General features: G+C 38.9%; 1 protein-coding gene across 6 annotated transcripts; it reads right to left on the bottom strand.

Moving 5' to 3' along the window:
* Positions 1–1841: 1841 nt before the first annotated feature.
* On the bottom strand, positions 1842–25742 carry LOC103707474. 6 transcript variants are annotated; one of them, XM_026804815.2, is made up of 17 exons: positions 25296–25742; positions 20087–25022; positions 19811–19999; positions 19566–19680; positions 17496–18549; positions 15403–15850; positions 13156–13209; positions 11136–13058; positions 10196–11054; positions 9948–10064; positions 9711–9841; positions 9054–9146; positions 8628–8897; positions 7753–8377; positions 4655–4730; positions 4398–4559; positions 1842–2691 (listed from the first exon to the last, which is right to left on the bottom strand). In XM_026804815.2, exons 1-16 carry the CDS (start codon positions 25541–25543, stop codon positions 4460–4462), a joined length of 11238 nt encoding a protein of 3745 aa, XP_026660616.2. In that variant the 5' UTR covers positions 25544–25742; the 3' UTR covers positions 1842–2691; positions 4398–4459. The 6 variants fall into 6 exon arrangements, with proteins under 6 accessions (XP_026660616.2, XP_017698411.2, XP_017698412.2 ...); XM_017842922.3 differs by adding an exon at positions 2832–2912 and having other exon boundaries at positions 10196–13058; XM_017842923.3 differs by having other exon boundaries at positions 10196–13058.
* Between the last annotated feature and the right edge of the window lie 2135 nt (positions 25743–27877).

Here is a 27877-nt window from a genome sequence, read left to right on the forward strand (position 1 = left end):
AAAAATGATTGCAAGAAAAAATAATTTTTGTCATTTTTGGTAAGTAAAAAAATTAGTCTAAAAAACAACATCGAAAAAAGATTATTGTGTTTGGTTGAAGATAAACTTATATAAAAATATTGCTAAATTTTTTAATAACAATGTTTAATAAATAAATGAAGTAATAATTTTTTTCTTGGTACATTTGTTAACTATTTATGACTCACTTATATAAATGTTGTCAATATTAGCCATTTCGAATATTGAAATATATTTACATAAATTAATTATTTTTTAAATTATTCATACATGCATTAGAAAATATATTTTTATTATAAATAAAATTTAGTATGTTTTAGTATATAAATAAATATATTAATTACTAATAAACCCTATATTATATTTATTGATAATTAATAAATATTTTTAAATTTTATTTATTAATAATTAGTATTTTATTACATATGTTAATATTTTAAATATATTATTATTTACAAATATTATTAATCAAAATATTAATATATTTATAATATATTAATATTAATATAATATATATTAATATAATAAATATTAATTATGTAGTATAATTAATGTAATATTAATAAAATATAAGTGAGCATATTTTCATGAAGAAATAATAATTTTAGATTACCTCTATAGGGTAATCTAATATAGAAAATACATATCATCTATTGATGATATTTGTTTTACCTTTTGTTAGAAAAATAGGTATGAAATCTATAATTTATTTTACCATATCTCTCATCTACTTTTTGTACCAAATATAAGAATTTAATATATAATTTATTTTTCCATACCATATTATATCCAACAAAACAGACCTTTAGGATAAAGGTGATGATCAAACCCTCAAGTCTTCTTTATATCTTCCTATCTCTTTACCTTCCATTTTTTTCACACCTACTGATCATGTTCATCACCATCTCTCTCACACCTCCTTGTCATGTTCACTACTCTCTCTGTCTCTCGGTCGCTGCACTTGCGTGAGTGTATGTGTGTGACTGTGGATAATTGGAAGGGGAGGGCGAAAGCCCACCCTTGTTATTGAAGGAAATATTTAGAAGAGAAGAATGGATTACAAAAAGTTGAGACCACGATACAGTATGGACAAGCCAATAGCGTTTCTTGACACTTCTTCCAAATGCTAGTCTATATAACTATTGTTTACCTAAAGATATTTATGTTGTAAGCTCTCGATATAAATACCGATATACCAGCCTGACCTGCGCTTGGTTTTTCCCATTCTTCACCCGTCCATAAGGGGAAAATTCTCGGAATTTCATGCGTGATCTAACTTGCATCTATATAGTTTTAGCAAAAGAGCAATGTATAAGAAGATTATGGTTTCAGAGCTCCTAACAGAAGGTGGACACAAAGCGAACTACTCCCTGACCTTTCGCACCTTTTGCTTTGTCCTCTGCTCATTCGTTCCCATCTCCTTCATGAGAAGTGTGGATGTGGAGGCAAGGATCTGGTTCTGGCTAAGGGATACTTTAGGGTTTCTAGAATTTTTCTCACATAAGAAATTGTTGATGTCAGTTTCCATAATCACGAATCAATTCTTTAGATCTGGGCCTCCATTTCCTTCCTCGATATTTGGGATGAATTCAGCTCATATATTTTCGTCCATCTATATGCAGTATCTTTCTCTTGCCATTTATTGCTGTTGTTGTTGCTCTTATTTTTAATCTCTTATTTTTATTCTTCTAATTTTTGTTTATGAAAAACTAATATTCAAGCAATAGATTTGCCGAGCGGTTCCCATGATCGGTAATAGTCCTAATTATTTTGCACCACAACCCCAAACGATGCTATGCTGGTTTCAGGTTGCCATAACGATGTAGTAGCAGACGAAACATCCATTGTATCATTGGTATTCGGTATCGCGCTCAACCATTACAAGGGGTGATTACAGCAAAGATGGTTCGATAACATGCACATGAAATCGATCATAAGCTCACCTAAGAGAGCATGCGGGACAGGATACATATATACACACATATATATACATATATATCGTCTACGGGCTGAAACAGTCGACAAGCATGGCGAGTGCAGCTTCTGAGAAAAGCGAAGGCGACGGTTGGGACTCGATCCGCGGGGCCTGGCTCAGCACCGGGAACCCACGAGGAGCGGAGGAGGTCTGCTCTGGTTCCGCTACCGGGCTGGAACCGCCACCGGAGAAGGCGGCCCGGCTCTTCTCACGAAGCTTGGCATATTGAGCGGTCCACTTATCCACTATGCTAGACATTGGAAGCAGAGGCCACAGCAAGAGAGAAAACCAGCAGCAGGAGAGGAGGAAGGAATTGGATAGATGGAGGGACAAGGGCTGGGTGATGGTATATAATTAGTAGAGGGAGCAACGTCTTTACCGGCTTCGGAAACCAGGGTGCTCTCGGCGTTAAAAGAGAAGCCACCAGAAGAGAGGTATCTCCATCTCTGTGGGGCCTTCGGTGTGCCCTTGCCTCGTGATCGTGTCGGCAAAATGGATAGACATCACCCCAATCTTATTATATATTGCAACAAAACGGCAATGGGCGTTGTCGTCACTCCCCAGCTGGCACGATAGACCCCGTCTCAGTCCTTGATGCGTAGAAACTGAGCCCCACTTTGCTACCAGCCATTTCAATGCCCATGGTATTTAGCATTCACCACTCGGTGAATCAAGAAAATAAAAGTCACATCTTTTTCCTGCAACGGGAAACGGCCCAAATGAATAAATAAAAAAAGAGCAGCAAAATAGTTTTTCTCATTACAAAAAAAAAAAAAAAAATCGTGTCCCACGGGATTAGAGTGTATTGAGTATCGACAATAAGTTGGTGAAGGATTACATGATGACGACGACGATGACGAGAAGAACAAAGCTCAAAAAGTCTTCTGGCAATGGATGCCATGGGCATGGTTATCTCCATCTGCCAGAGTATGACATTATCTTCTAGACAATACCACCATTTAGACATTAAAACCAGAAAAGAATCCGACATGAAAATCCCCTAAAAATTGGACATATTATGTATCACTCTACATATTTAATAAACAATAAGTTAGACTTCATACTCTTCTTATCAAATTATTGCTAATTATTATTATTATAGTTAAATAAACTTCCATATATAGATGTGTGTGCAGACGCATAATTATGCGGAGTTTCCGGAGTGTCCCGGGCGTGCAAGTTTCTGACAAGTAAAAAATTCTAAATTTAGAGTATTCGGGTGGCACTAAGACTTTTCTCCCACAAAATTAGTTATCATAGCATTTTCTTAAACAAAAAAAAAAAAAAAATCAACTCCAACCAATTGTTAAAAAGTATGGCATGTAATATGGTTTTCACCTCAGTTGAGGAAGAAAAAAAATTCAACACTTCCCAATTTCCCCACCTTCCATTCTGGCCAAGACACACCGAGATTTTGGTTGATCTTGGCATCAGTCATCCACTGACATGGCTGATATTGCTATTTCCTAGACAGGTGAACGCAGGATTGTGTCATCCACCATCCACTCTGTCCTCCTGCCACGCTGCCACCTGTGTGAGTGGACGGTAGCAAATAGACGGGCAGTTTCTGTGCCTGTTTGTGCCCCATATTGGAGAGTTCTGTACCGCATGCAGCATATTAAAATTGACAATGTTATGACACTTTTTTTGACTATATTGGTCCTAAATGGCTTTGAGCTGGGAACAACGTAATTAATTCTCTCTTAAAGGGTATTTGGTTTCTTGCAATTGGCAAACTTGAGTTGCAATTGGCTGCAAGGCCGCAGTTCAACCCAAAACTTGTAATTAAAATTACAGCCAAATGTCCTTGTAACTAAAATAAGAATACTACGATAATAATGTTACTAGATGAACGTTACAATATTATTATTGATGACAATATTATGATATTATACTATCATTATCATATCATATTACTAGTTTCATATTTATTATAGTAGTAACACTATATTATATTATTATATTATAAATCTATTATCATAATATTTAGTATTATATTGTAATATTGTAGCATATTATTATTATATTATAATGTTATACCAATATTATATCATTATATTATAATGCTATTATAATAAAATTCTACTGCTATTCTGAAATATATTGTATTTAACATTATTATCATATTATAATAATAATATTATGGCGATACTAACATTAATTATATATAAAAAATGTTAGCTATTACAATGCATATGAAAAATAATAGGTTATTATAAAATTAAATTATTTATATTTATATAATTCTATAAAAATTATTATTGTACTAATCCTATGATAATTGAATTGCAGCATGTAATTTAATTTCATGTAATTAAATTGCAAGCAAAAAGATGCCTCTTGATGTAACAAATTAAACTTGGACTTAAATAGTCAATAAAAAGCAGAAGATGACAATGATTACCTGAGAAGATATATCTCACTTGATGAGCTTGAACAAGAAAGTGAAAAAAACCAACCAAGGGGTCATATCCATGGGGTCCACCCTTCATACATGTTACATAAGTTGTCTATGCTTGTAGCTTGCTTAAGGAGAAAGTCTACTTGCTCTGAAATTTCCGAGGACCTGCAAAAGAAATTGCGAAGGTTCAACACAGTGCAGAGTAAATTCAAGCTCACTAATTACATAACAGAAAGCAACTCCTGTCACAATAAAGGTACCTGATATCTTCAACATCCCTCCCATCTATCTTCAGCTCAACTTGTCTCAGGACTGATAAAGCATAAGCATTCTTACCTGTCAACAGAACGTAAACGTACATGATCAACAAACTGCAACTCAAAAAATGTTCCCCTTTGAATGGAAGTTCAATCCACAACCCAGCGTCATATCCCTTCTTTTTGAAACAAAGGACCCAACTAAACAGCTAGTTCAGCTTAATCAGTACACTCAAATTAATGTAGGTCAAACGACATAGATACCTTAATGCATCAGACCTAAAATAACCATCTGATAATACAGCCATTGAAACATCTGATCTACAGAACAGTCTGGAGGAAATAGAACTCATAACTGAACTTAGTTCAGCTGAATTGGTTCCGCAAATCAATGGAAAGTCAAATGAATTAGATACCTTAATGCATCATCACTGAAGAATTATAAATGATAATAAAGCCATTCAAGCATCTGAACCACACAACTGCCTGGTGGCAGCAGAACTGATATACTCCATCTTGATGGCAAGGAAAAACAAAAAGTAGCAGATGGTCTAGATTTGCAACAATGATTGCAAATTCTATATAATGTTAATGATACATAATATATAGGTCTCTAAATCTTCTATACATGCAAGTAATGCTGAGGGAAGTGGAAAGACAGTTAACATATGCCTTGCTCGAAGATTTCCAGACAAACAAAGGTCTAACTGCCTAACAACATCATAACGTTGCAACCTTAATCTTATCCATGACGTGTAAAGATTATGTGGAACCTATTGTCTAATTCCTTGCAAAGATCAGAACATAATTCTTAAATGGGTAGCATGGGGGAAGTTCCTGCATTTGATCCTCGAACCTTTTCAGGAGTAGTCAAAACCTTGAACAATGGCATCCCAACAAAGTTGAAGTTTAAAAACAAAATCAAGAAAAAAACTTTGTAATTAGTTGTCTCAGTCATATACTCCAGAAAAGATGTCCTGCCCTTGCATCAGTCAAATCATAAACTAATTGCAGACATAAAGATCATATAAAGTTGATGCTTCATTTCAGAGAATTACCATCAACCACCATAATCTGCAATTGCTAATGAGAGCCCTCTACCTTTTGGATCAGATCTAGAGATGGAATATATATATATATATATATATATATATATATATATATATATATATATATATATATTTCCATCTTGATTGAAACAATCTTTACTACTCTTCTATACTACAGTACCATCCAATATTAGGCCAACCGTTATTTCACATCTGGTGACAATCCTATACTTTATCGAGAAAAAATTAAGGTGCATTTTGCTTTGTCTTAATACAAGTACTTGGGGCATGCGTAGTTCATCATGTGCATCATATGTGCTAAAAAATAAAATCAAGTAACAAAAAAACACCTTCCTTAAAATTCTTTATCACGTGCAATTGCATGTGCTAAAAACTACTAACAGATAACCATCACCTTTCACCTAAAATTCAAAACTTATGTTTGAACCATTCTCATTCATGTCAAGAAATAAAGTCAAATCAACTCATATATATCAACATCAATAAGCTCCTCTCCGGAAAAAAGGTCACTGGCAAAAACTCTTTCAGCTATTTGTTCCTTTCTCACTGAATTGATTATTGGAACGGTATCTGCTGATAGTGCCAATATAGAATGATGATTCAACAGAACCTTTTGCTGTAACAATCATGGATCTCGTGATTTATTGACAATTGATACAGTTCAAACTTCATCACGATGAATTAAAGAACCTTTAAAAAATGCAACCCAGTGTCTTCTCATAATTGTCAAGAATTACATAGACAAGATAACCTCATGTTGTAAATCATGTGATGAGAATTTGATGGGACTTCATTATCACATTTAAAAGGTATAAATGACAAATTAGAAAATCAAACTATAAAGCACTCTTTTTTAGGTGCCACAGAGAATTCTTCTGATCTGACATAGAACTACAGCTGAATCTCCATCTCCTTCAAAAGAACAAGGGGAAAAAAGGGGGAAAGAAAACCTACAACCTATAGATTAATCCATCCTTAATTTCTGCAGTGACCATAGGACTCATCGAATCATAGATACCAAGAGGCTTTTTTTCTAATGCCACAGCGGATCTCCCAGAAAACCCAATTGGCAAATGATATCTATTTGGCTTCTCCAAAACATAGGAAATTTGGGCAACCTACTTATTTGTGGTTCCTTAAGGTTTCCAATGAATTTCATGTGTTTGTTTCTCAATTCCCTCTTTAGAAACATTATAATGCAAAAATCTTGCTTCAGTTTAACATGTTCTAGCACCCAGTTGCCACGTCCATAGCCATATAGACTAGTCATACTTCAAGAAATAGAACATACAAATTAATGTATCATATAGAGATATGTCCCTAGCTGCACTTCGAAAGCTTGTGCAATCACTGGTGATTCTAATATGCAGCATTAGCATCACTGATGTTATAAGAATCACTTTCCTTCTTCCCCTCAGCCTCATTCATGTGAAGGTAAGTAGAGGAAACACTTCTTACTATATCAAGACAAGTGAATACAATCACTCGACAAATTTGCACCTGCACTACTGCCATTATTGTTATCAAATGAACTGACAATATTCTTTAATAATTAGAGCAGAACACATTTTGTGCTTTCAAGGCAAAACATTTCTTGTTAAGTCATAGATACAATTATCAAGATTTTTCCCAACCATTTGGGATCGACTCTACAAATCCTATTTTGTCAATCAAGCCTTTCTCCTTTCAAAAAGGTTATGAAATTATATCCATGAAATATATTCTATAAATTTAAAGCAAAGTATATATTCTTTTTGGTGCTAAAATTGCAAAAGTGCAATGCATTGTCTAGAGTGATGCATTTCATCCTTAAAGCAACTTTTTTGATGTCTAGAAACTAGTCGTGTACATGTTTTATAAAAAATTCGAGTAAAATGGATTTGCGACCCACAAAAGGGTTTTTTGTTACTTATAGTTGGGACTCTGAGTTCTCTTGATTATGGGGCACCATGGTACTTGATATAATGGGAAAAAAATGTTAATGACGAAATAACAGCATTGAATGCTCATCCAATGTCTATGATTTCTTACCCCTTATTATCCGACTTGCAGAATCTGAACAGGAAGAAGGATCATCATGGCTTCCACCATATCCCTTGACCTGCTTTAAAGAGTGCTGTTCATTATAATTACGTAGAGGCTTTGTTTTCTCAATTATCTCCTCCACACTATCAAGATGGGTCACTGTAGCGTCATTTGATAGTGACAAAGCTTGCACACTTGGATCTGGTTGTACAACAGTAGATCGACTATTAGCACCGTCCACTTCTCTTGGACATTCAGATTCTGGTTTCCCAACATAAGCACTTTGTGGTCCATCAGTATGTTTGGAGGAAACTCCAGTGCTACCATCCTCTCCAGCATTGACACCATGCAAGAACAGTTCTACTTTGTCCAAGTTCTCAGAAAAACTTGCTTCAGTTAAAGTGATGTTGGACTCTGTGCTGCTGGTGTATGAGTGTTCTGGAGGAGAGATCCACCCTTCATCTGGCAAAGAAAATTCGCCAGCTGTAGTTAAATCCTCAATATTGTCTCCACTGCTTCCGAGAGACACCTTTTCTTTGTCAAGTAGAACTCCACCATTTGAAAGTTCCGACCTTGATAGAGCAAGGTCCTGAGACCTTACCACCTGACTTTCCCCCAGACCTTCGAGAGCCTGCAGGAACATGAACCTTTGTGTAAGCGAAAGGAGAAACAATTGCACAAACACTTTTTCACAGAGACACGTAGAAACTTGTATAATTATCCAAAAGATAATCAAGTAATCTTATAGATTATGCTTAGAATTTCTTTTCCTGAACCAATAAGCTGGGGGGGGGGGGGGATATGTAGGCTGAATAGTTCACCTAGCAAGCAATTAAAAGTTTCAGTTACTAACCAAAAAAGTTACACTTAAAGAGAATTACTTTATGGAGGTTTCCTGCATGTAGGCTTGAAGCCCGTGCAAGCTTGGTTAATGTGGAGTGCAATTCTTTTACAAAGTAGGTAAGCGATGGCACCAAAGGCACCAAAGATCGACAAGCCTCACTAAGCCTGAAGACATAAGACTGGTACAGAGCCTGTCCACGAACGAGAGAAACATCTGTATTGCTTTCTCCTTCCTTTGACATTACATCAGCCATAGCAGCTAAATCAGTTGATAGGGAAGCTTCAATTGGAAGGAGGATCACGTTTGCCTGCCAGTAGATGGAAACAATCTACATTAAAATATGTAAAATTACTTAATCAAAACCTTAGAAGAAGCCAGCACAATGTAGTTGTGAACTGAGCAATAAATTCCAATTTCACACAAATCACGAACAAAGTGCAATCAGTGCGAGCTAGCAGAAAACCTTAGAAAGATCTGCCATAAGCGCGCTATGTGCTACGGAAGCTTCCTTTCCCAAACTGTAGATGTCATGTAAACCCTCTGTTATTGCCAATACCTGCACACAAACAGTGCATAACATGAAGAAAAGCCAAAAAAAGTAATTCAGGCCCAATGTCAGTACCATATATGATGAAGGAAAAATGCAGGTATATGACTACTAAAATAGGTTAGGTGAGTTATGTTGATTCTCTCATGTAACTGTAGCTTTCAGATTATCTTGAAAAATATGGTAGAAAACTGAACTCATCAACTTTTACAATCTGCAAAGCCATCTCTAGCTGATTGCTAAGCATGATCTCCTTGATGACAAAATACTATATTATGTCTGGGAACTCTATAAGGGGCACATTCTTGCACACTACTAACATGTACGCAGAATATGGGAATTTCAATGTCAAAATAAACTCCAAGAATGGCCATCGCCATGTGTATCAAATTTTCTATGTTTATCCTATAGTATCTGTTAACTCATTTATGTACAGATACCAGTAATGATAACAGAAACAATGGTACAGTTACGAACTCGAGGCATGCTCATATAAGGAAATAATCAATTTTTCTTGGAGAAAAATAAATTTCCAGATTCATTATATCCTTTATATCCAATAAACTCTAATACCTCCTCAAGCATCGAACCACATTCAGTAGTCAAGGCAGTGTGTCCTTTTGAAACATGACTAAAAGCAGATAATGCCACAATGGCTTCATTAGAACGCTCCCACATAGCTGCAAGGGCATCTTGTAGATCACCTGCAAACAGATGTAATGCACCATCATTCATCTTTACATCTGCATGCTTGCATGAATATTAACCAGAATCTTGTGTGCTGCAAAAATAAGAGAGCCTAGAGTAGACCTGAAGCTGACTTTGCCTTTACAGAGGCAATACAGAGTTCATTAGTAGCAGAAAACAAGCCGCTAGCAGCAGCTTCCATGTTATTTTGTGCCAGCTTCCATTCTTCTTCAGCACCTACTTCGAAGAAATGGTAAATAAGGTATAGCAAAAGGGGAAAAAACTGCAGCTAGCATATAAATGGAAGAACGATTTACATGAAAAATATCACAATTTTGAGACTAGGTTATCTAGCCAGGATGGAAACTTACGTGTAAAAGAATGATAAGCAACATCTAATCTTGTCAAGGCATTCAGGTAAGCTTGCTGCCATGTTCTACCATCACCAGTAGTTTGTCCTGAAGATTTGTCTCCAGGTACCCAAAAAAGACCATCTCTAGATGCTTCAAACTCCATGACAGAGGTGCAGATCTTCATAACATCAGATGCCTGTTCTTGAGCAGCCCAAAGCAATTGTCTCCTTCTCAATAGATGATCATGGAATTCAGAAGGAATTCCTGAGCTTTTGGCTGAAGAACTTCCTGCTCCAACATTTGGGCCAGCACAAGCCCATCCCATGGCTCTTTCAAGCTGTCCTTCTGTCGACAAAGAAGCCTTTTCACAAGCTTGCAGGCATTCCAGTGATCTCGCTATTGTCGACATGGAAGACTGTATTTCTTCCAATAGTTTCGGCCTGCTAAGGTTCAAAACCAAGGACAGAAATTCATCATCACCAAGATTGTTTTGAGACAAAACCTTGGTTTTTAGCAAATATGGCAAGGAAAGGTCATGCAGCCATCCAATCTGCACAATCTCCAAAATGGTCTTGCCCAGAGCCTCAGTAAGCTCATTTACCTGCCTTTTCATAAGAGAAATTGCTGACCTGGCAGCCCTAACTGTCTCATGTGCATTACAGTATTCCTCAAGCATAAGCTGAACTCTTCTCACTGCTCCAGAATCTTTTTTTACTTGATCAGAGGAAAACTGCCTTGTTGCTTCTACCATGTGCTGCAAATTCTCATTTTCCTTATCTATCTGGGCCAAGAGAGCAGGAGCAACTCTTTCTTTCAAGTACCGATTAACTTGTTCTTGCAGATGAATTCCAAGCTTGTTCTTAAGAACATTATGAAGCTGATCAAAACCAAAATTATGATCAACTGAAGATGATATGCCATGAATGCATATATCAAGAATAGAGTCCAGAATACTAACTTTCCAAACAAAGAAAGCATGATTCTTCAATGAGCTGGCAAATCCCCACATTGATTCAGATAGTGAAGAACTGGATGTCCCAATATCTGCTAGCTCAGAAGAAGAGCCATTTGAGTTAAAAGGAAGAGTACCATATGATAGCAGCCATTGATCAATTGATTCCAGCTGGGAGAAGGGCTCTACTAATGCAGCGAGAAGAGCTTTGCTTCTTCTATTGTATAGATCACCCTCCTTTTCCATGCTTATTAAAGATGCAAAGAAACGTTCAGAAGAAACTAGTGAATTTTTAATATTAGTTTCTATCTTTGTTAAAGAAGAGCTCCGCATATCTTTCTGGTTCCAAGTTTGATGGAGTTGGTCTAACTGTGCTCTACAAGCTTCTTCTTGGGACGCCAGCTCTTCAGCCTCTTCCCAGGATAGATGATCCCGGCCTTTCGCTGCAGCTTCTTCAAGAGCTAATTGTTGCTCAGTAATGAGCCCAACTTTCACAAAGTAGTTCTTTTCTAGCTCTACTAAGGATGCTCTCTCTAGCTCCACTTCAGCGAGTTTTTCTAGTGCCGTATCAATGGAACCACGGATTTGAGAAAGGGATCCAAAAGCTTCCATTACTTCTGAGTTGTAAGAGATAGCTGATTTAATTATCTCTGGGAGAACAACTTCAGTCATTTGTTCAATCAAGTATTTACTGGAATGCAAACTAGTCTGAAATACAGAAACCCAATTTCTTTCAGATGTAAGCTTCACATCATCAGTAGTTGTACTGATCCTAGGTAAATCAATGTCAACCAGTTCCTGAACTTCATTGACAAACCCTGCAACTAGTACACATTTCTCAATCTGCTCTTCAAACTCACGGAAGGTGGTAGAATCAGGTTGTAAACCATCATCTCCTGCTCTCCAGCCAAGTCTGCCAGTCGATTTATTGGAGATATCTATAACTTTCGCTTTAATCCCCATATATAGTTCATTTACAGCCATGCTTAAAACAGATAACATCTTTACTTTCTTCTCTTCAAGATCTCCCTGCATTTTAAAATCCTTTATTCCTTCATACTTTTGAACTGAATGAGTACCAGAAGTATCATCTTCATTTCTTGAATAACCTGCAGACTGCATATATTTCGTGAAAACAGATAGCAGGCGCTCTTTAGATTTTGCTTCAGTATCTGATCCAATAGAGTTCATCAATTCTGAACATTCATCATCAACTTTCTCTATCTCCATTATATATCTTTCCATTTTATGAAAGAGATCTCGATGCCTCTGTTGAACCAAATCAACACATTCCCCCTGGGTCTTAGCAATAACGTCAGCAGCCTGCTTTCTTGCAAGGGAGAGAATATCAGATGAAATATTATTTACAGAAAGTTGCAGAACATGTGCCCAACCACTCACTGGGCTGGTTGTAATGTAGTTTAATGGGAGAATTTTTTGCAATGCTAAGGCATAATCATGGAGTGCTTCCATTGCAAAGGAAAGCCCATTTTCCAACTCAGCAACTATATGAGAAACTTCCCTATCCAAATCATAGCATTGTGCTCGCGTGGGCTCTGGAACAATTGTTAGTGGAACTCCTGACACTAGAACAGCAGAAGTAAGAGATAAGGCCTCTTCCATGCTACTTAACTTTATGCATGCCTGCATATCCATAACTGAACCACTCCGTAATGCATCAAGCACCCTTCTATGTTGATCCACCCACTTAGCAAGATCTTGGGATTTATCAGCTGCCACAGCTTTTGCTTGTGCAAACTCATGAGCCTGAACTTCAAATGATGCCCGAGCTTTTTCCAATATAGATTTAGCTTCAGCTACAACTGATTTTGCTGATGTCTCATGCTGTAGAAGGCTTGATCTCTCTTTGTCAGCATGATAGAATATGGCAGATATCACCTCGTATTGGTTTAGCACATCCAGGAACCTCTGTCACAGTTTTGCAATAAACATGAAGTTAGTTGGTTTATCTTCCTAACTTCTAGATGCATCACATAAGAGAATATGGAAACATTTTTTGTAGTACCTTGAGGGCAGATTCGGCAGCAGGTAAGGTAGCAACTAAAAGATCATGATGCTCCTGAAACATGAAAGTCATTGTTATGTTCGATCTTTGCCCCCCTCTCCCCAAGGCGGTAAAGATTAACAGCTTCCAGAAAAATTGATGTCCTTTTTTTTTCTTGTTCTTTATCATGGACAGATATAAACCAGTGCTGACTAAAATCATTAGAGAAGCATATGAATGACTTTACAAGAAGAGAATGCTAAGAGTAACATGCAATTACTTTCTCAAAACTGATACACCAATTTTAGTATTCCTAACCAAATCAAAGAAGATTGCGAAGCTCTGAAGAAAAACATACTAATCTTTGAACTCGGAATGACTGATTTGGTTGCATTTGGCACTATGAAAGTAAGATCAGAACATTAGTTGGGCAGTTAAGGGTGCTCTAAGAAATGCATTAAAAAGTAATGTTTTAAAACCCCGATAATTAACTAGGTCTACCCATTCGACCAGTCACTTGCAAACCTTTGTGGGTTGGGTTGCATCAAAACCCACTAATTCTGAAAAATCATTCAGTCCACCTCTGGTCCACCAGACCAAGCAGTCAAACCATTCAAACCAACCAGGTTGATGCGTTCACGGACCATGAGACTCCGTCATTAAAAAAAATGATTGAAAAAAACTGAAACCTTACCTACCAACAATCCCAACCACTAGAGGCCCGCACCTTCCTCTCACACGGTGGCTGATAGGAGAAAGCAAAGTTGCTGCTGAAGGGCAAATACAGGTATCTTGCTATAAGGTTTCTGGAGGAAGACACTGCCAAAGTTGATAAGGGCACCACATTGGGAGGACACCGCCATCAAGGTGGAGGGTGGTGGTCTTGTCAGAGAAGAAGAGGATGCCACCAGTGAGAGGACCACCACCAAGAATAGGAACTCTAGAGGAGAATGGTCAGGGAAGGACGAGAAATACAAAATGCTTGCTAGTTCAAGCACAACGGAGTGTGGTTGAACCGGAAATCCATGACCCAACCACTGAAGCAGTTCAGTGCGGATTAACAACAATGCTACTATCTGCAAAAGACGGAAAACTTTATAATCAAAGTTAGCCTGGAACTATTAGGCTATTTTTGCTGTTCAATATCCAGACTACTATCGGCCTAAATTTCGTCCTTGATACATGGTAAACCAGTGTTACATGGACTCACATCCAGCTGAAAAAACCCTTGTTAAACATATATTAGTGAGTCAAATATGCCTCAGACCAAGGTCCGCCGTACCGGTACCGGTCGGCGTACTGGTGGCGGCCCGGACCGGCACGAACCGGTCCCGTACCGGTTCTTCAACAAGAAACTACCGGTACCAGATTCCACGCTGATTCGGTACCGGTCTCAGGCCGGACCGGTACGTACCGGCCTGTACCGATCTTAGGCCGGACCGGTACGTACCGGCCTGTACCGGCCGGTACGGACCGGTACGGCAGACCATGCCTCAGACACTTTGGATACTCGCTGAACTCTTTAATGACAAAGTTTGAAAATTGGTAAAAATGTGAACTCTTCCAACAATGAGTCTAACCCACCACAACGACACTAGACATGGACTTTTATAGTTTTTGGAGCTAGCTAAGAATGGAGGCATTAATACAAGCCTTTTCTAGGGGCAAATATCCTTTGTATTTGAGCTCATACTATGAGTTTCTCTGAGAAATAAAAAATTTGACAGCAGCACTATTGGTAAGACTGTTACTGTTAGTGCCTTTTTTTTATTGGTGACACTAGTACCTTTAGGTGTAATTAAGTTAGCAAATAAAAAATGGTTTATATTTGTGACCACTATTCAAAATCAAAGAAAGCATCATGAATTTAATGACCTATACCTTTCAACGAATACATTAAACAGGTCAAGATCATTGCAATATTTGAAATCAAGACTGATATCTAGAAACTCAATGCTTAGCCACAAATAAACACTTTGTAATTTTTATGTCCTTTGATACTTTCTGTTTAACAGATATTGTGCATCTAATTTAGTAATTTTCCCCCCCTACATGTACCTGTATTTTGTTTTCTCCTTTCACCAAATTGACACTTGAATACAAACACACCTATACGATGCTATGCTGGTTTTTAAATAATTTCAGAGTTCGTCACACAATAGGGTCTGTCAAAACATGTTTACTAGCCTTTAAGCATGTGTAAACTCCTTTCTGAAAGTTTCTGGAAGATCATGTGCACAATAAGCTAAATACTTGGACAAAAATTACCTGTAAAGGAACACGGATTTCCTGAACTCTTGAGGCAAATAAGCTTAAACTAACAGCCAGCTCCATTCCTTTCTTTTCTTCACCACCAATTGCTGCTTCATCATGGCTATCTCCACGTGTCCACTCCACTAAAGGGTCCCAGACAAATACCTCCAGTAACATTAAGATAATATCTTTATTCTTCTGGAGAACACTCATAACTGCTTCACAGTTAGCCCTGAAGGTACCTTCTGTTCCAGTCAAACCTAAAGCAGTTTCAATTATCCGAGTAAGGCGGAAGGGAACTATTTCAGGAATCTTTAGCCTCCTCCCTTTGTCAAAACATACATTGTAATCTATATGGACAACATCACCACTACAGAAATCCATAAGGATGTTATCCAAGTGTCTATCCCCTAAGCCCAGTATATGGCCCACCATGCTCATGGCTGCTACACTACCAGAGAACCTGCAAATCAAGTATGGATCATTTAGGTTAATGCCAAGTTTGTAAAAGATGAATCATTCCCGAAATCCAGAAGAATGAAAACATGAAAGTTAGGTTGTGGAATCAACAAGATATTCTTCTACTAACTCAAAATAGCATACCCATACTTGAAAGCAAATGCCTGATTCCATCCACATTGTATTTACTTTTGTGCAAGGCAAAAACATCATCTAGTGAAAAGAACTAACTAATGGGAACATGCCTGTAGGTCTTTCATGTCATCAATCAGAAATAACAATGGTAAATGTGCAACCAGCAGTATTTAATTAAATTGTGTATCAAGAAGCTGATTGTAAATGCCCACGAATGTTGTAGTAACTACGATAATAACCAATAGGCCATATCCGACCAAATTACATGTGTCTCATATAATTGAAATTTAAGCAGCAGAGGTTACACTAAAGCTGATATCGCAGTATGAAATGTAGCCAATACTTGCCGAAGTGAAAACTGAACAGATCACCACACCCCGTATACATATATCTGTTTGGTATAGTAGGAAAAATAAACCACTGGTAGCATGCAAGACAGCCTACATGTTGTACTATATATATATACAAGTAAGGCTGTCAAACTACATATACTTAATACCTCTCTCAAACTCAATGTGGATCCCCATTGATGCTCTTCCATAAGAATGAATAATGAAGAATGCAGCATATAGTAAATCGAAGAAAGAGGAGAGTTTTATGAAGGTAACATAGAAGCAGATAAGAGTGCATGTGAGCATCCACATGGAGGCACAACTGATAGGATATGAGCTACCAAAATGTTGCCGAACAATCTGATAAGGGAGTGAGATCTCAAGAAGAAATGCACTAGAAATGAACAATCAGCAAATGACAGACATGGCTTAGAATGAATCTTGATATAATGCAAGAGGCTAACATACAAGTAGTAAAGCTGGTCTTAAACAACATGCAGACGAAGAAAACAAGGACAAGGGCTGTAAACGGAAGTGCAATAACTATGCCAAGGGTGAACTAAACCCACAAAATGACAACAATTATGAACTTGAAAATAAAGGTGTTCTTTAAGTTAGCAAATGACAGATATCTCTTAGAAGGTAGATGAATCTCAACACAATGCATGAGGTTAATGCAAAAGTAGTTAAGCTGGTGCAACAAGGACAATATCTGTGAATGGAAGGAAAAAGGCAAAAAACTTAAGAAAAAACATTATGGAATTATAACTGCACAAGTTTGTATCAGTTCTACAAATTCAATCTGATGCCAGGAGAGAATAAAACATCAGCAGATGCCATCAAGTATAGTCTTCTGACAGTTATCACTACCCAAAAACAAGTCAGTCAACAAAGTGGGTGTACATATCAGCCCTATTATAAGGGACTTCAGCCTGAATGTGTGTCAATAGCTTCCCAGGATTGTTCGCAAATTAAGCAGGGAAACAAGCATGGTCCTGTCTATTTCAGGTTCAGCTTCGAATATTCTAGTTCACTGTTGCCTCAAGATGAGAATCAAATGACAAAGCATAATTTGTATTAAACAAATCGAGTTCTTTCAATCTTCATAGAAAAAATTGTATTTTTTTTGCCACATGAGTCAGCTGCTTCTAAAAAGAAATTACAAAAAACAAAATTCAATACCTCTTCGCCTTCGAAGTAAAAGCTCTAAATCCTTCACTAGCACACCACATCTCCTGCCAAAGAAGCTGCCTTGGAGTCTCTTTCATAAGCTCCAAAAGGACCTTTCTTTTAACCTCAAGAGGCCAATCCCTTCGTGAGATCACTCTTCTTATGCCTTTCTCTTTGAGCGCTGGAATGATTTTTCCATAAAACATATCACTTGGACGAGGAACAAGTGGCACTGGGTTGTTCGCACTGCCAGCTCCAGCTGCAGAAAGCTGTGCTATCTGGGTACGGGTTTGCCATGACTTGTAGACACTATATATACTAGTGACATTGTCTACCCACTGGATCAATCCAGCTCGCCCACTGATTGGAGTCACAGAGTAATAACGAACTGAAATGGATCGACTACGAGTATCAGCACATGAATAACAGAAACTATTAACTGCTTGCAACATCTGCATGATTCGAGCATCAAGACGTAGATCCTCTCGACCTTTAAGAAGATAAGTATAATTTTGACCATCCGATCCTCGTAAAACTAGCTTCTTAGGTCTTGTCTTTGTTGATAGAATTGTTAACTGTTCGCAGAAGGAAGAGATCGTAACAAGGCCCTGGATGTCATCTGTAGAATTTCCTGGGGCATCAAGCATCGAGTTTTGCTTCTCAAGACCAGGCATTGGAACATCAGAAGATGAAAGTAATGCCAGTTGTGGAGCCACTTCACTCAAAGATATGACTGACTTTCGATGACGAGTTGCCAAAGATGCTGCTATAGTATGAAATGGCCGCCACACATCTCCCAACGCCATTGCAGATCCAGGGGGGGTTTTAAAACTTAAGATGGCGGACTTCAGCTGTTCACCATACTCCTTATGGAACCAGAGCTCATGAGCTGTTTTTGGTTCACGAGATGTTGAGGCGAGACGACGCTCTAATGCCACAATAATTGGAGCCATCATAGCAGAGTATTTTGCTCCATTTATCTTGTTCTTTTCAGCATTACTGAGGGTGGAATTTGCAGCAATTCGTGCAGCTTCCTCTTTCAGCAAATTTATGCGTCTTATGACGTCTAAATTTCAGAAGCATTTAGTAACCATTTGTGAATTCCAGAAAGTAAGATATTTGGATAGAAATTTGTGAATTAAGCACTAGCGAGAACCATTAAAGCCATAACTACAGGAATAAAGTGATCTTTTGTAAAACGGAATAAACTGATATTTAAAACAAAAGATATGTTGTACATCATCTAATAGGAAAGTCCTATATCCTAAAATTAATTCATCAAGTTGATGATAAAATCCATGGACGTTCTAGTGGGCATTACGCACTTGTTACACAACAACCCCTTAGAGGAAGGGCCAAGCAAGGGGGACAACGAGTAGGAGAAATGGAAGTTTGGGCTCTAGAGGGATTTGGTGTTGCTCATATTTTACAAGAGATGCTTACTTCATATAAACCCTTAAATCTTTTTAAGCAACTATTCTATTTGTCATACCTTCTCCTTTAGATTCTAAAATTCTTTTAGTATAATTTAAAGCTTCATCTTGTGTTACCGAAATCCAAGTTATGACATACCTGCCAATGTATCCTTGCTATACCCTTATCCAGGAAGACTCGTAACTATTGACACGTTCCCCAACTAATCTTATGGGCATTTTTCTGTTCCTATGTGTAACTTAGAAAGAAGGATGAGCTTCTGGTGGGAAAGAACAATCAGCTAGATCACAGTTTGGCTTGTATTTCATGCAAATATTGTATGGATATGTCCAATATCACTTATGGTCTGACCATTTTCTTTATTTTATTTTGGTTCCTAGACTTTCTTTATTAAAAAAAGTTCCAAGTTCCAACATAACAAAAGTTATTCAGAAAGATCTCATCAAACAGAATCTGTTATAACCAAAAAAAAAAAGAAGGAAAAAAACACTACATTATCTTTGCCAGTTGTAACATCTATGCCAGAACAGAAACACATAAATATGACAAATGAACTAATTATACAAGCAGTTTAGAAGACCTCCTATAGGTCCAGTGGTAAATGTTGTTAGTAATATAAAAACCTTACTGCTAATGGACCTCATTTACCTGTATGAAGATCCTGAAGTGTGCTCAGCCATTGTTCCTCCCATAGAACAGTTATGCTTCCCAGCTCATTTATGACAAGCTGAACATCTTGAATTAATTTAGGGTAAAGCTTACTCTGCATCAGGCAATAGAATGTCAGATCACAACTCTCACCTAACTAAAGATGCTGAAGTAAACTAACATTAGTCGTGAAAATCATATTTGAGATCACAAAACATTACAATTGAATAAGACAGATTCATTACCAAACAGTCCAACAAGCGCTGAAGCTCCTCTGAGGGGTCTCCTTCACAAGCATTAAAGTCAACTAGTGTAGGATACACTATAGAGCATGGGGATAGCTTGGCTAGCATCATCAACAGTCCCTCCAATTGCTTTCTGACTGCTTGTTTAGGATGAGAACTTAACCGAGCAAACAGTTGGGGTGTTATTTCCTATAATAAAAATGACAAGATGTAAAACCTTAAACCAGTATCATCATTAATCAGGCTGCCCTGCATGAAAATTAAAGCATCTCTCACCTGCCATGGCAATAGCGGAACTGTTCTAAGACCATGTTCAAGCATTTCTTTTAACTCAAATCCATAATTGACAATAATATGTAGGACATACAGCATTGCCCTGAGTGTGCAGCTTCTGGTTTTTTCTTTCATAACATTATCATGAGAGCCAGCAAAAACTGTGGAAGATGCATGTGTTAGATATTGAAAATATCCACGTGCAGCATGGCCAAATAGTGATACTCTCCTCTGCCGCAGTGACCACCAAATGTCAATCAGCTCTTTGACTAAGGACAAGATGTCGTTTTTCCTTAGTCCAGCATTTGTATGGAGAAAAAGCGCCTGTAACTGAGAAGATAGAGCAACAGAGGGGCAATCACCATCACAGGATTCAAACCCAGGTCCTCCAGATGTGGCTTGCATTAGATATGCTGCTTGCTGGACCAATGAATTTACAAGGGCTTCATTTTCAGGAAGGGAAGTGGATACTAATTGCTCTTCCTCTACACTGCTTGCATTTCCATCAATGTGAAAAAACTTTTTGATAATGACTTCCACCTTGGACTTCTCATCTTCCGTCAACTGGTATCTGTCTGTTGTGAGTTCTGGATTAAGAATAGGAGACAAGCATGACTGAAGAACTGCACCATGTACAGAATGAGAGTCTTTGGCTTGACTAAAACACCAAGAAGCATAAGAAAGCCATGTCTTACCCATAGTGGGGCAAAGATGGCAGGATAATTTTGTGGCTGTACCAACTATTTCTTCCAGAACTGCACGATAGTTTGCATCAGAAGTTACATGACCATCACTAAATGAGAGCCTGCCTCTGGTAAATGAAAAATTATCAGTTGCATTACATGCATTGAAATCTTCACATATCTTGAAAAGAATATTGTGCAAATTTATATCTGTATTCTCTTGTCTCAACCAAGCAGAGAGTTTCAAGCATGCCTTGGCCTTCAGAACAGAACCAATGGCAGAAGCATTAGCAGTTGTAGACAACATATCATCACGCACCAATGACCAAAGATCAACGAGGGCCTCTTCATGCTTCCCTTCTGCATACTTCAGTAGGATTCCCTCATACTGCAAATTCAAATCAAGCAACTCCATATTCATCAATACAGAACTTGTCAAAGGGTGGTCCATAATGTATTGGTTCATGCGGTCAGCCAACTTGAAATTTCTCTGCTTCCGAGCTAAACTAAATAATTTCTGACAGAGAAGCAGAGTTACTGGAGAAGTTGGCAGCATGGTGCGATAAACTCTGAAAACCTTGATCCACAAACTACAATCTTGATGAACTCTATTGATTGGGGATTGCAGAACATGATGCAATGAATCTAACAGTGATAAAAAATGTTTGGTTTCATGTTGGCCATTTAACCTGATGCCATCTTCAAAAGCAAAGATGCAATGAAGCTGTGTGGCAAAAACACCTGCCTCAGTCAATCCTTCAAGTGGAAGAATAGATAATGGTTCATCCAACATCAACTTGGCCTTATCGAGCTCCTCCAGCACCTTATCAGCCCTCCCATCCCTTTGAAGCATTGACCGTAAAAGCATCTGTTCACTCCTATCTAGTGCCACCCTAGGATCAAGAGTAAGTTCACAGCTGCTCTTAGGTGTCAAATCAAGATAGCCCCATGCTGCATGGAAATCTCCTTCATCGAAGCGTGCTAAGGCATGAATTGCATTCAGCTCATTACCAGCTGTAGTCAAAGCACCAGAATAAGCTTTCCCTGCATGCATAGCACGAAGTGCCTGTAATTCTGTGAACCAATTTTCTAAAGACTTCCAATTGCAAATGGATGTATGACACTCAATAACACGTGCAATAACAAATTGGATGCCATCGGAACCCAAGGAACTAAGTGCATCCTCAGACTGAAGTAGATGAGAAAAGTGTGCAGCAGCCCTCTCATACTGTCCTTGAGCTTGATAGACAAGTCCTGTCATCCATGAAAGATGCCCAAAGCTTCCAGTTACACCTTGGCTCGGCTGGATGTCTTCCTGGAACAAAGAGGAAAATGTCATAGTGACCCACTTCTGAAGGCCAATCAAAGCCTCTGAATCATGACACCTGCACAAGGCCAAGGATGCATATCGCAGGACCCTCAAGACATCTTCAGCTAATCTAATTCTAACATTATGAAGATTTTCAGAAACTGCTGGCCCACGAGTTTTATCTTTGAAAGCTGATGCTGCCAAGTTTCTGAGCTCCTGCAATCGCAATGCACCATAATGAAGGGTAGCATGGTGACAATGCAATGCAAGCCCAGCATTCATCATAGGCTCACATATTCGAGAAAACCACTCCTCACAGACTTTCTTGTTTGCGCGGAAAAACAGGGAGCTCGATCGAGGAGAAGCAGGTAACACAGAAGAACCTTCATATGCATTATACACATTTTTTTTCAGCGCCTCAACAAAATCAAGCAGTAACCACATTGGTAACAGGTGGAGATTAGATGAGCCTATGTACTTGCTGTCGCTTTGTTCAGCATCTAGCAACAACACATTTGGTATGTCCAGAAGCATGCGCTCTAAGGCTGCAAAAGTCTGGGTGGGACCACCAAGGTTAGTTCGAAGACGAAGAGCAATGCAATGCCTTGCAGCTTCATGTATGGACCACCAAACAGCAGCTAGAATGTTCACTGGACATATTTTTTCAAGCACAGCTCCGTCTACTCTGGCATCCTTCCATACAGCACTGGTACCAGCATCTCCAACTACTTCTTGTTGACCAGAAAAGACATCCTTTTTGCCACAGCAAGTAAAGGCTAATCGCTGGATCCAAGAAGATAAGGGCACCTTCCATCTTTGCGAGATATAACTTAAAATGGAAACAAGTTGCTGTGACTGAAGTTTTCTAGGTAGCTGTTTCAAGGCAAGTGTGTGCTTCCAATTCAAGTAATATCGGTTGCCTGTACTAGATGGCGCAAGCTTAGAGGAGATAATTTCATCCTCGATCAAACCACATGAATAAATTGTAACAGGCAGGACAACAGAAAGTACCCTTAGAAATGCATTCTTTATAGATATATCTGGATCACCTAGCTTGTCAAGGATAACCTTTGAAACACAATAGAAGTTCCCAGGATCAATAAGATGTGCCTGCATAAGTGCCTCCAGCACGGTTGCAACATGAGACCTCACTTTTGACTCCCTGTCATATGCTGCATCCAATATTGAAAAGAGTAAATCACTGCCAAGACTGGCACTTCCATAGGGTTCACAGAAAGATCTGACCAGATCTGCATCCTTATCCACATCTACCATTACCTGTCCAAAGGTACGGATCCAGACAAGCGCTTCTAGTTTAACAGCCAAAGGTGAAGAAACATCAAGAGCTCTAGCTATACATGCACTGTACTTTCTTAAATACTCATTAATGAGATCAGGATGGACATTCTTAGCTTCAATACATCCTTGACTTTCAGTAGATAAATCACCAGACACCCTCTTCCATGAAGTCCTGAAAATTGCGAGCTTACTTAAGAATTCAAATTCACTGAACTTTTGCAATGCCCTAACAACATGCGTTTGCAACTCAAGGCAGCCCTGAATAGGGGGCTTGAAGGGGTCAAGCTTTTGTAAGATAAAAGACGTCAGTCTCATCAATCTCTCATATCTAACTGTATCAATGACAATCTGCTCTGGCAAACTTTCTGCAGAACCAAAAGAAACAGAACTTCGTAGAACTTTCAAATCAAATTTCATCAAGGAAAGCAACTCATGTTCTGAATAACCCTTCCCAGAACCTAAATCTGACTTGAATTCCTCCTGAAGACCACCAAGATCAGCAAATTGTCCATGGATTTTTCCAAGCAACCTTTTCAACAGCTCCAGCTCTTCAGTCAAACATGTAATGGCCTGAGAAACAACACCATCGGAACCATGCTCAAGAAAGAAGAGGTAAGTGGCAGCTGAATTTGCAACCACAAGGTGATTTGGATGCAGACGCAGCTGGGATAAGGGGGACTCAAACTGCAGTATAGTCTGGACAGACGAAGGGAGGAGCCCCAGCTTTTGCAGAGACAGCAATTGCAGATTAGTTTTGAGCACCACTTGGATCTGAAAGGATGGAATCCCCCTCAAGCTTTGGAACAAAATATCAATGGCCATTGCATAGAAGCTGGAGAACTTGTCCTGCAGTATTTCTGCCAAAAGAATCAAGCATCTCCAGGACTCTCCAATCCATTTCGACCACCCAGATTTACCACCAAACGTTGATATGCACCTCAACAGCCTAGGAGCCATACTCTCAAGGTGTTCCATGATCATTTCAAGCAGATTCATTTCCAGCAGGCCAGAAGCCATGACCTGCAAAACTGTCGAGAAGCAGGAGAATAGAGCAAGCAGCCTGGCAAACTGCTGCACGGTCTCAAGGCTCATGTCCTGAATCAGCACTTCCATGTCGCCCAAAAACTTGGACAGCAAACCTAACGAGAACTGTAAATTGCTCAGCCAGTGCTTCTGGAACTGCAAGAAGCTGTCCATGATGATGTGCCTATCCGACTCGGAGAGGTCGGGCACAAAGGCCCATCCAAGAAGCAGGTCCACGATGTCTGCAAAATGGGGCTGGAAGCAGTGCCCAAATTTCAAAGAGATCAAAGAAAGAAGGCCAAGCAGCTGATGGAGCAAACTCAGGGAGGTCCTCTCATCTTCCAGGAGCTCTTGACATGCTTTAAGAATCTGCGGGACGAATCGATCGATGCTGGATGCATCCCCAGTGTGAAGGAACTCCCTGAGACCCTCCAGCGCCAATTGTGCAGATCCACTTGCGACGCCAATATCCCCCAGAAGGGGCAGAGCCCAACCGACAAACCGATCAGCCAACCCACCAGTCAGGACGTGGCTCTGGAGCACATTCGATGGAAGAGGGGTGGAGCTCACGACGGCGCACAGGGATCCATAGGCAACCGCCGCCGCCCGCCTCACGGCATATGACCTGCAACAAGAAAATCGTCGACGCTGGAACACAAATAAATATATTTCTTCCCTGGTCACGTTAACGGACCGTAGTACAAGAGGATTTTTGAGGTCATGAATTCAATTTCGATTCGATTCGATTTCGATTTTTGAGGGGTTATTAACATATATGTATAGCGCATGCATACATGACAGTTCGTATCTATCTATCTATTGATCGATCGATCTATCTATCTATACCACCAAGTAGTAGAGGTATGAGAAGAAGAGAGCGAATTTTAGGGTTTCTTACTTGTCGGAGAGGAGCTGGGAGAGGCCCTGGGAGAGGAAAGGCGCGGAGTGGGAGAGGAGGAGGGCGTTGGGCGGGTAGAGGATGGCGCGCTGGAGCGAGTCGAGGGCCGCGACTCGGGCGGCATCGTCTTCCCTCTCTCGCCGCCCCTCCGGCGCGGGGGCAGCGGAGGAGTCGGCGCCGTCCGAGGCGGCGGAGAGGAGCGCGGCTAGCTGCTGCTGGAGGTGGTGGTGGTGAAGGTGGCCTTGCATTATCGTCGCATCTCTTTCGGCTCTAGCATATACACTATCTATTCGTTTGCTCCGCGGCCGCCGCCGGTGCTTTTGAGTTTATCTGCAACCTTCCGTTTTCAGGCGGAACGACAACCCTCGAAGCTTGATTCTAGAAGGCAGCAGCGGAGCGGGCCGGGAGATCATCCATTTGATAAATACACTCCTTATTATACCTATTTCACTCTCCAACACGGCTGAGGAAGGGCGAGATGTGTTTTAAATGCATGGTTTTTTTTTTTTTTTTTTTTTTTGGAGTCCTAGTGGGACGTGGCGCGCCGTGGGGCGGCTCGGCCGGGAGATCATCTATTTGATAAATACACTCCTTCCTATCCAATCCATCTCTCTCTCTCCCATGCGCTCAAGAGGGCTCCAGCTATGCCTCCCCATTACCTCCGGTCGCTGGCCGCGAGCCAATCCCCAGCATCACTTCCCTCCTAGTTTTTTTCCCGAATCCTCACACTCTTCGTGTTCTAGTGAGACCCCACCTCCTTCCTCTCCTCCTCTTCACCCTCATAGAAGTTTTATTCGTTGTACCTTATCCCCAGAATAGATTACCAATAGATGGTTTCTGCCCAGAATATACATAATTCATGTCTTCTGAATGAATTTCCACAAATGCTTGTGTCCCTTTGGAAATAGCTTTTTTCTATTTTTGTTTAGAAGAATCCAAGAACAAAATCAAACTAGGTTGAACAAATATGTATAATTATACCCTTCTACTTTTAAATCGTCTATAAAACCTTTGGAACTTTTGGCAATAAAAATTTATTACTTTCAAGGAATGGCAAAACTTTGTGTAAATGCTATATTCACCATCAATCTCCATGCGGTATTTCACTAATTTGTAGAGAAATAAAAACACAAAAACAACAATAGTACTAAACAAGCTCTTGGATTTGGTAACATTTGCACCCATGAGAATAATGTAGAATGGTGTTGGCAATATAACATTAGCAGAATTATGTAAAATCAACAAATATAATTTAGTAATAAACATTAAGCCTATCACCAAAGTAATATGAAGAATCTTGTTATGACATGAGAAAGTCCAGCAAAAGTTGGGATGAAGGGAGAATTCAAACACAAGTCACCAAGTATCTAACCCCTAATAACTTTACGATACTGATTGACATTCTCATTTAAGTTAAAATATTTCATATTATACTTTTATGAAGTTTTAAAAGTATATAAAAGATTGTAATAGTCTTCATTGGGTTCAAGTTTATGCATGGTACAAAAATTTTCATGTTGATAATTATTCACACCAATAATAACCATTAATTTTGGTATTTTTGTATAGCTTAGTTACAAATTGTCATACTTAATAGAATCATCTTGCATTACTAACGATGAAGCTTGTTTGACATGTGAGGTCGATCAAGCAGGTAAACTTTCCCATCTGAGTTTTGCCATGAGAATGAAAAAAGTGACCCTTCAAATGATCTAATTTATATAAATCCCAAATTAAATTATAAACATACATGCACGCGCGCCCGCGCGCCCGCACACACACACACACACACATATATATATATATATATATATATATATATATATATATATATTGGTAAGCAAATCTAACTTGGTTTATCCTTTGTAAATTGACTATATTCAGCATGCGTACAAGTAATGAACAGATGGGAGGACTGATCAGCATTCTAAATACAACTCACAGAAATTATTTCAGCCAATGCGGAAATGGGGTAGAACTATTTGTGGTTCGTTTGTAGATAATTGGTAATTTTATAGCTTTAAGAGTGGACAAATAATATAGGTAAGCTAAAATGTTGGTAGTTGGTAAGCATTCTAAATACAACTCGCAGAATTATTTCAGCCAATGCGGGAGTGGTGTAGAACTATTTGTGGTTCGATTGTAGACAATTGGTAATTTTATAGCTTTACGAGTGGGCAAATAATATAGATAAGCTAAAATGTTGGTAGTTGGTAGTGATATTATGCCACTTGGATTCTCATGTTAAATTATCAGGACAGAAGGCCCTGGCACACGATAAGGTGATCTGATGTTTTTGGCTCCAAACACAAAAACTTCTAAGGCTTCGTAAATCTAGCCCTGGCACACGATAAGGTGATCTGATGTTTTTGGCTCCAAACACAAAAACTTCTAAGGCTTCGTAAATCTAACCCTCTTAAAATTTCATAGTGGCAATGTATTAACATGCTGTGTTTTTCAACCTAACAAATAAAATAGAAATAATTAAAGTATGTATGAGGCTAGTTTTTGCTCACGTGGAAAGCTTGACTTGATTGAACTTTGGACTCTAACCCAGCTTGCTAGTTTTTGAGAAATATGGC

Source organism: Phoenix dactylifera, chromosome 6 (genome assembly GCF_009389715.1).
Source record: "Phoenix dactylifera cultivar Barhee BC4 chromosome 6, palm_55x_up_171113_PBpolish2nd_filt_p, whole genome shotgun sequence".
Taxonomy (NCBI): Eukaryota; Viridiplantae; Streptophyta; class Magnoliopsida; order Arecales; family Arecaceae; genus Phoenix; species Phoenix dactylifera.

Bases quoted from the DNA above. Each gene is read 5' to 3' on its own strand.
- LOC103707474 (XM_017842923.3), bottom strand. From the start codon at position 25,543: ATGCAAGGCCACCTTCACCACCACCACCTCCAGCAGCAGCTAGCCGCG. The intron at 8,378-8,627 runs GTAATTCTCTTT...ATGTTCCTGCAG, and splicing joins ATGCAGGAAACCTCCATAAA to GCTCTCGAAGGTCTGGGGGA. The intron at 4,560-4,654 runs GTACCTTTATTG...TTTCTTTTGCAG, and splicing joins AGGGATGTTGAAGATATCAG to GTCCTCGGAAATTTCAGAGC.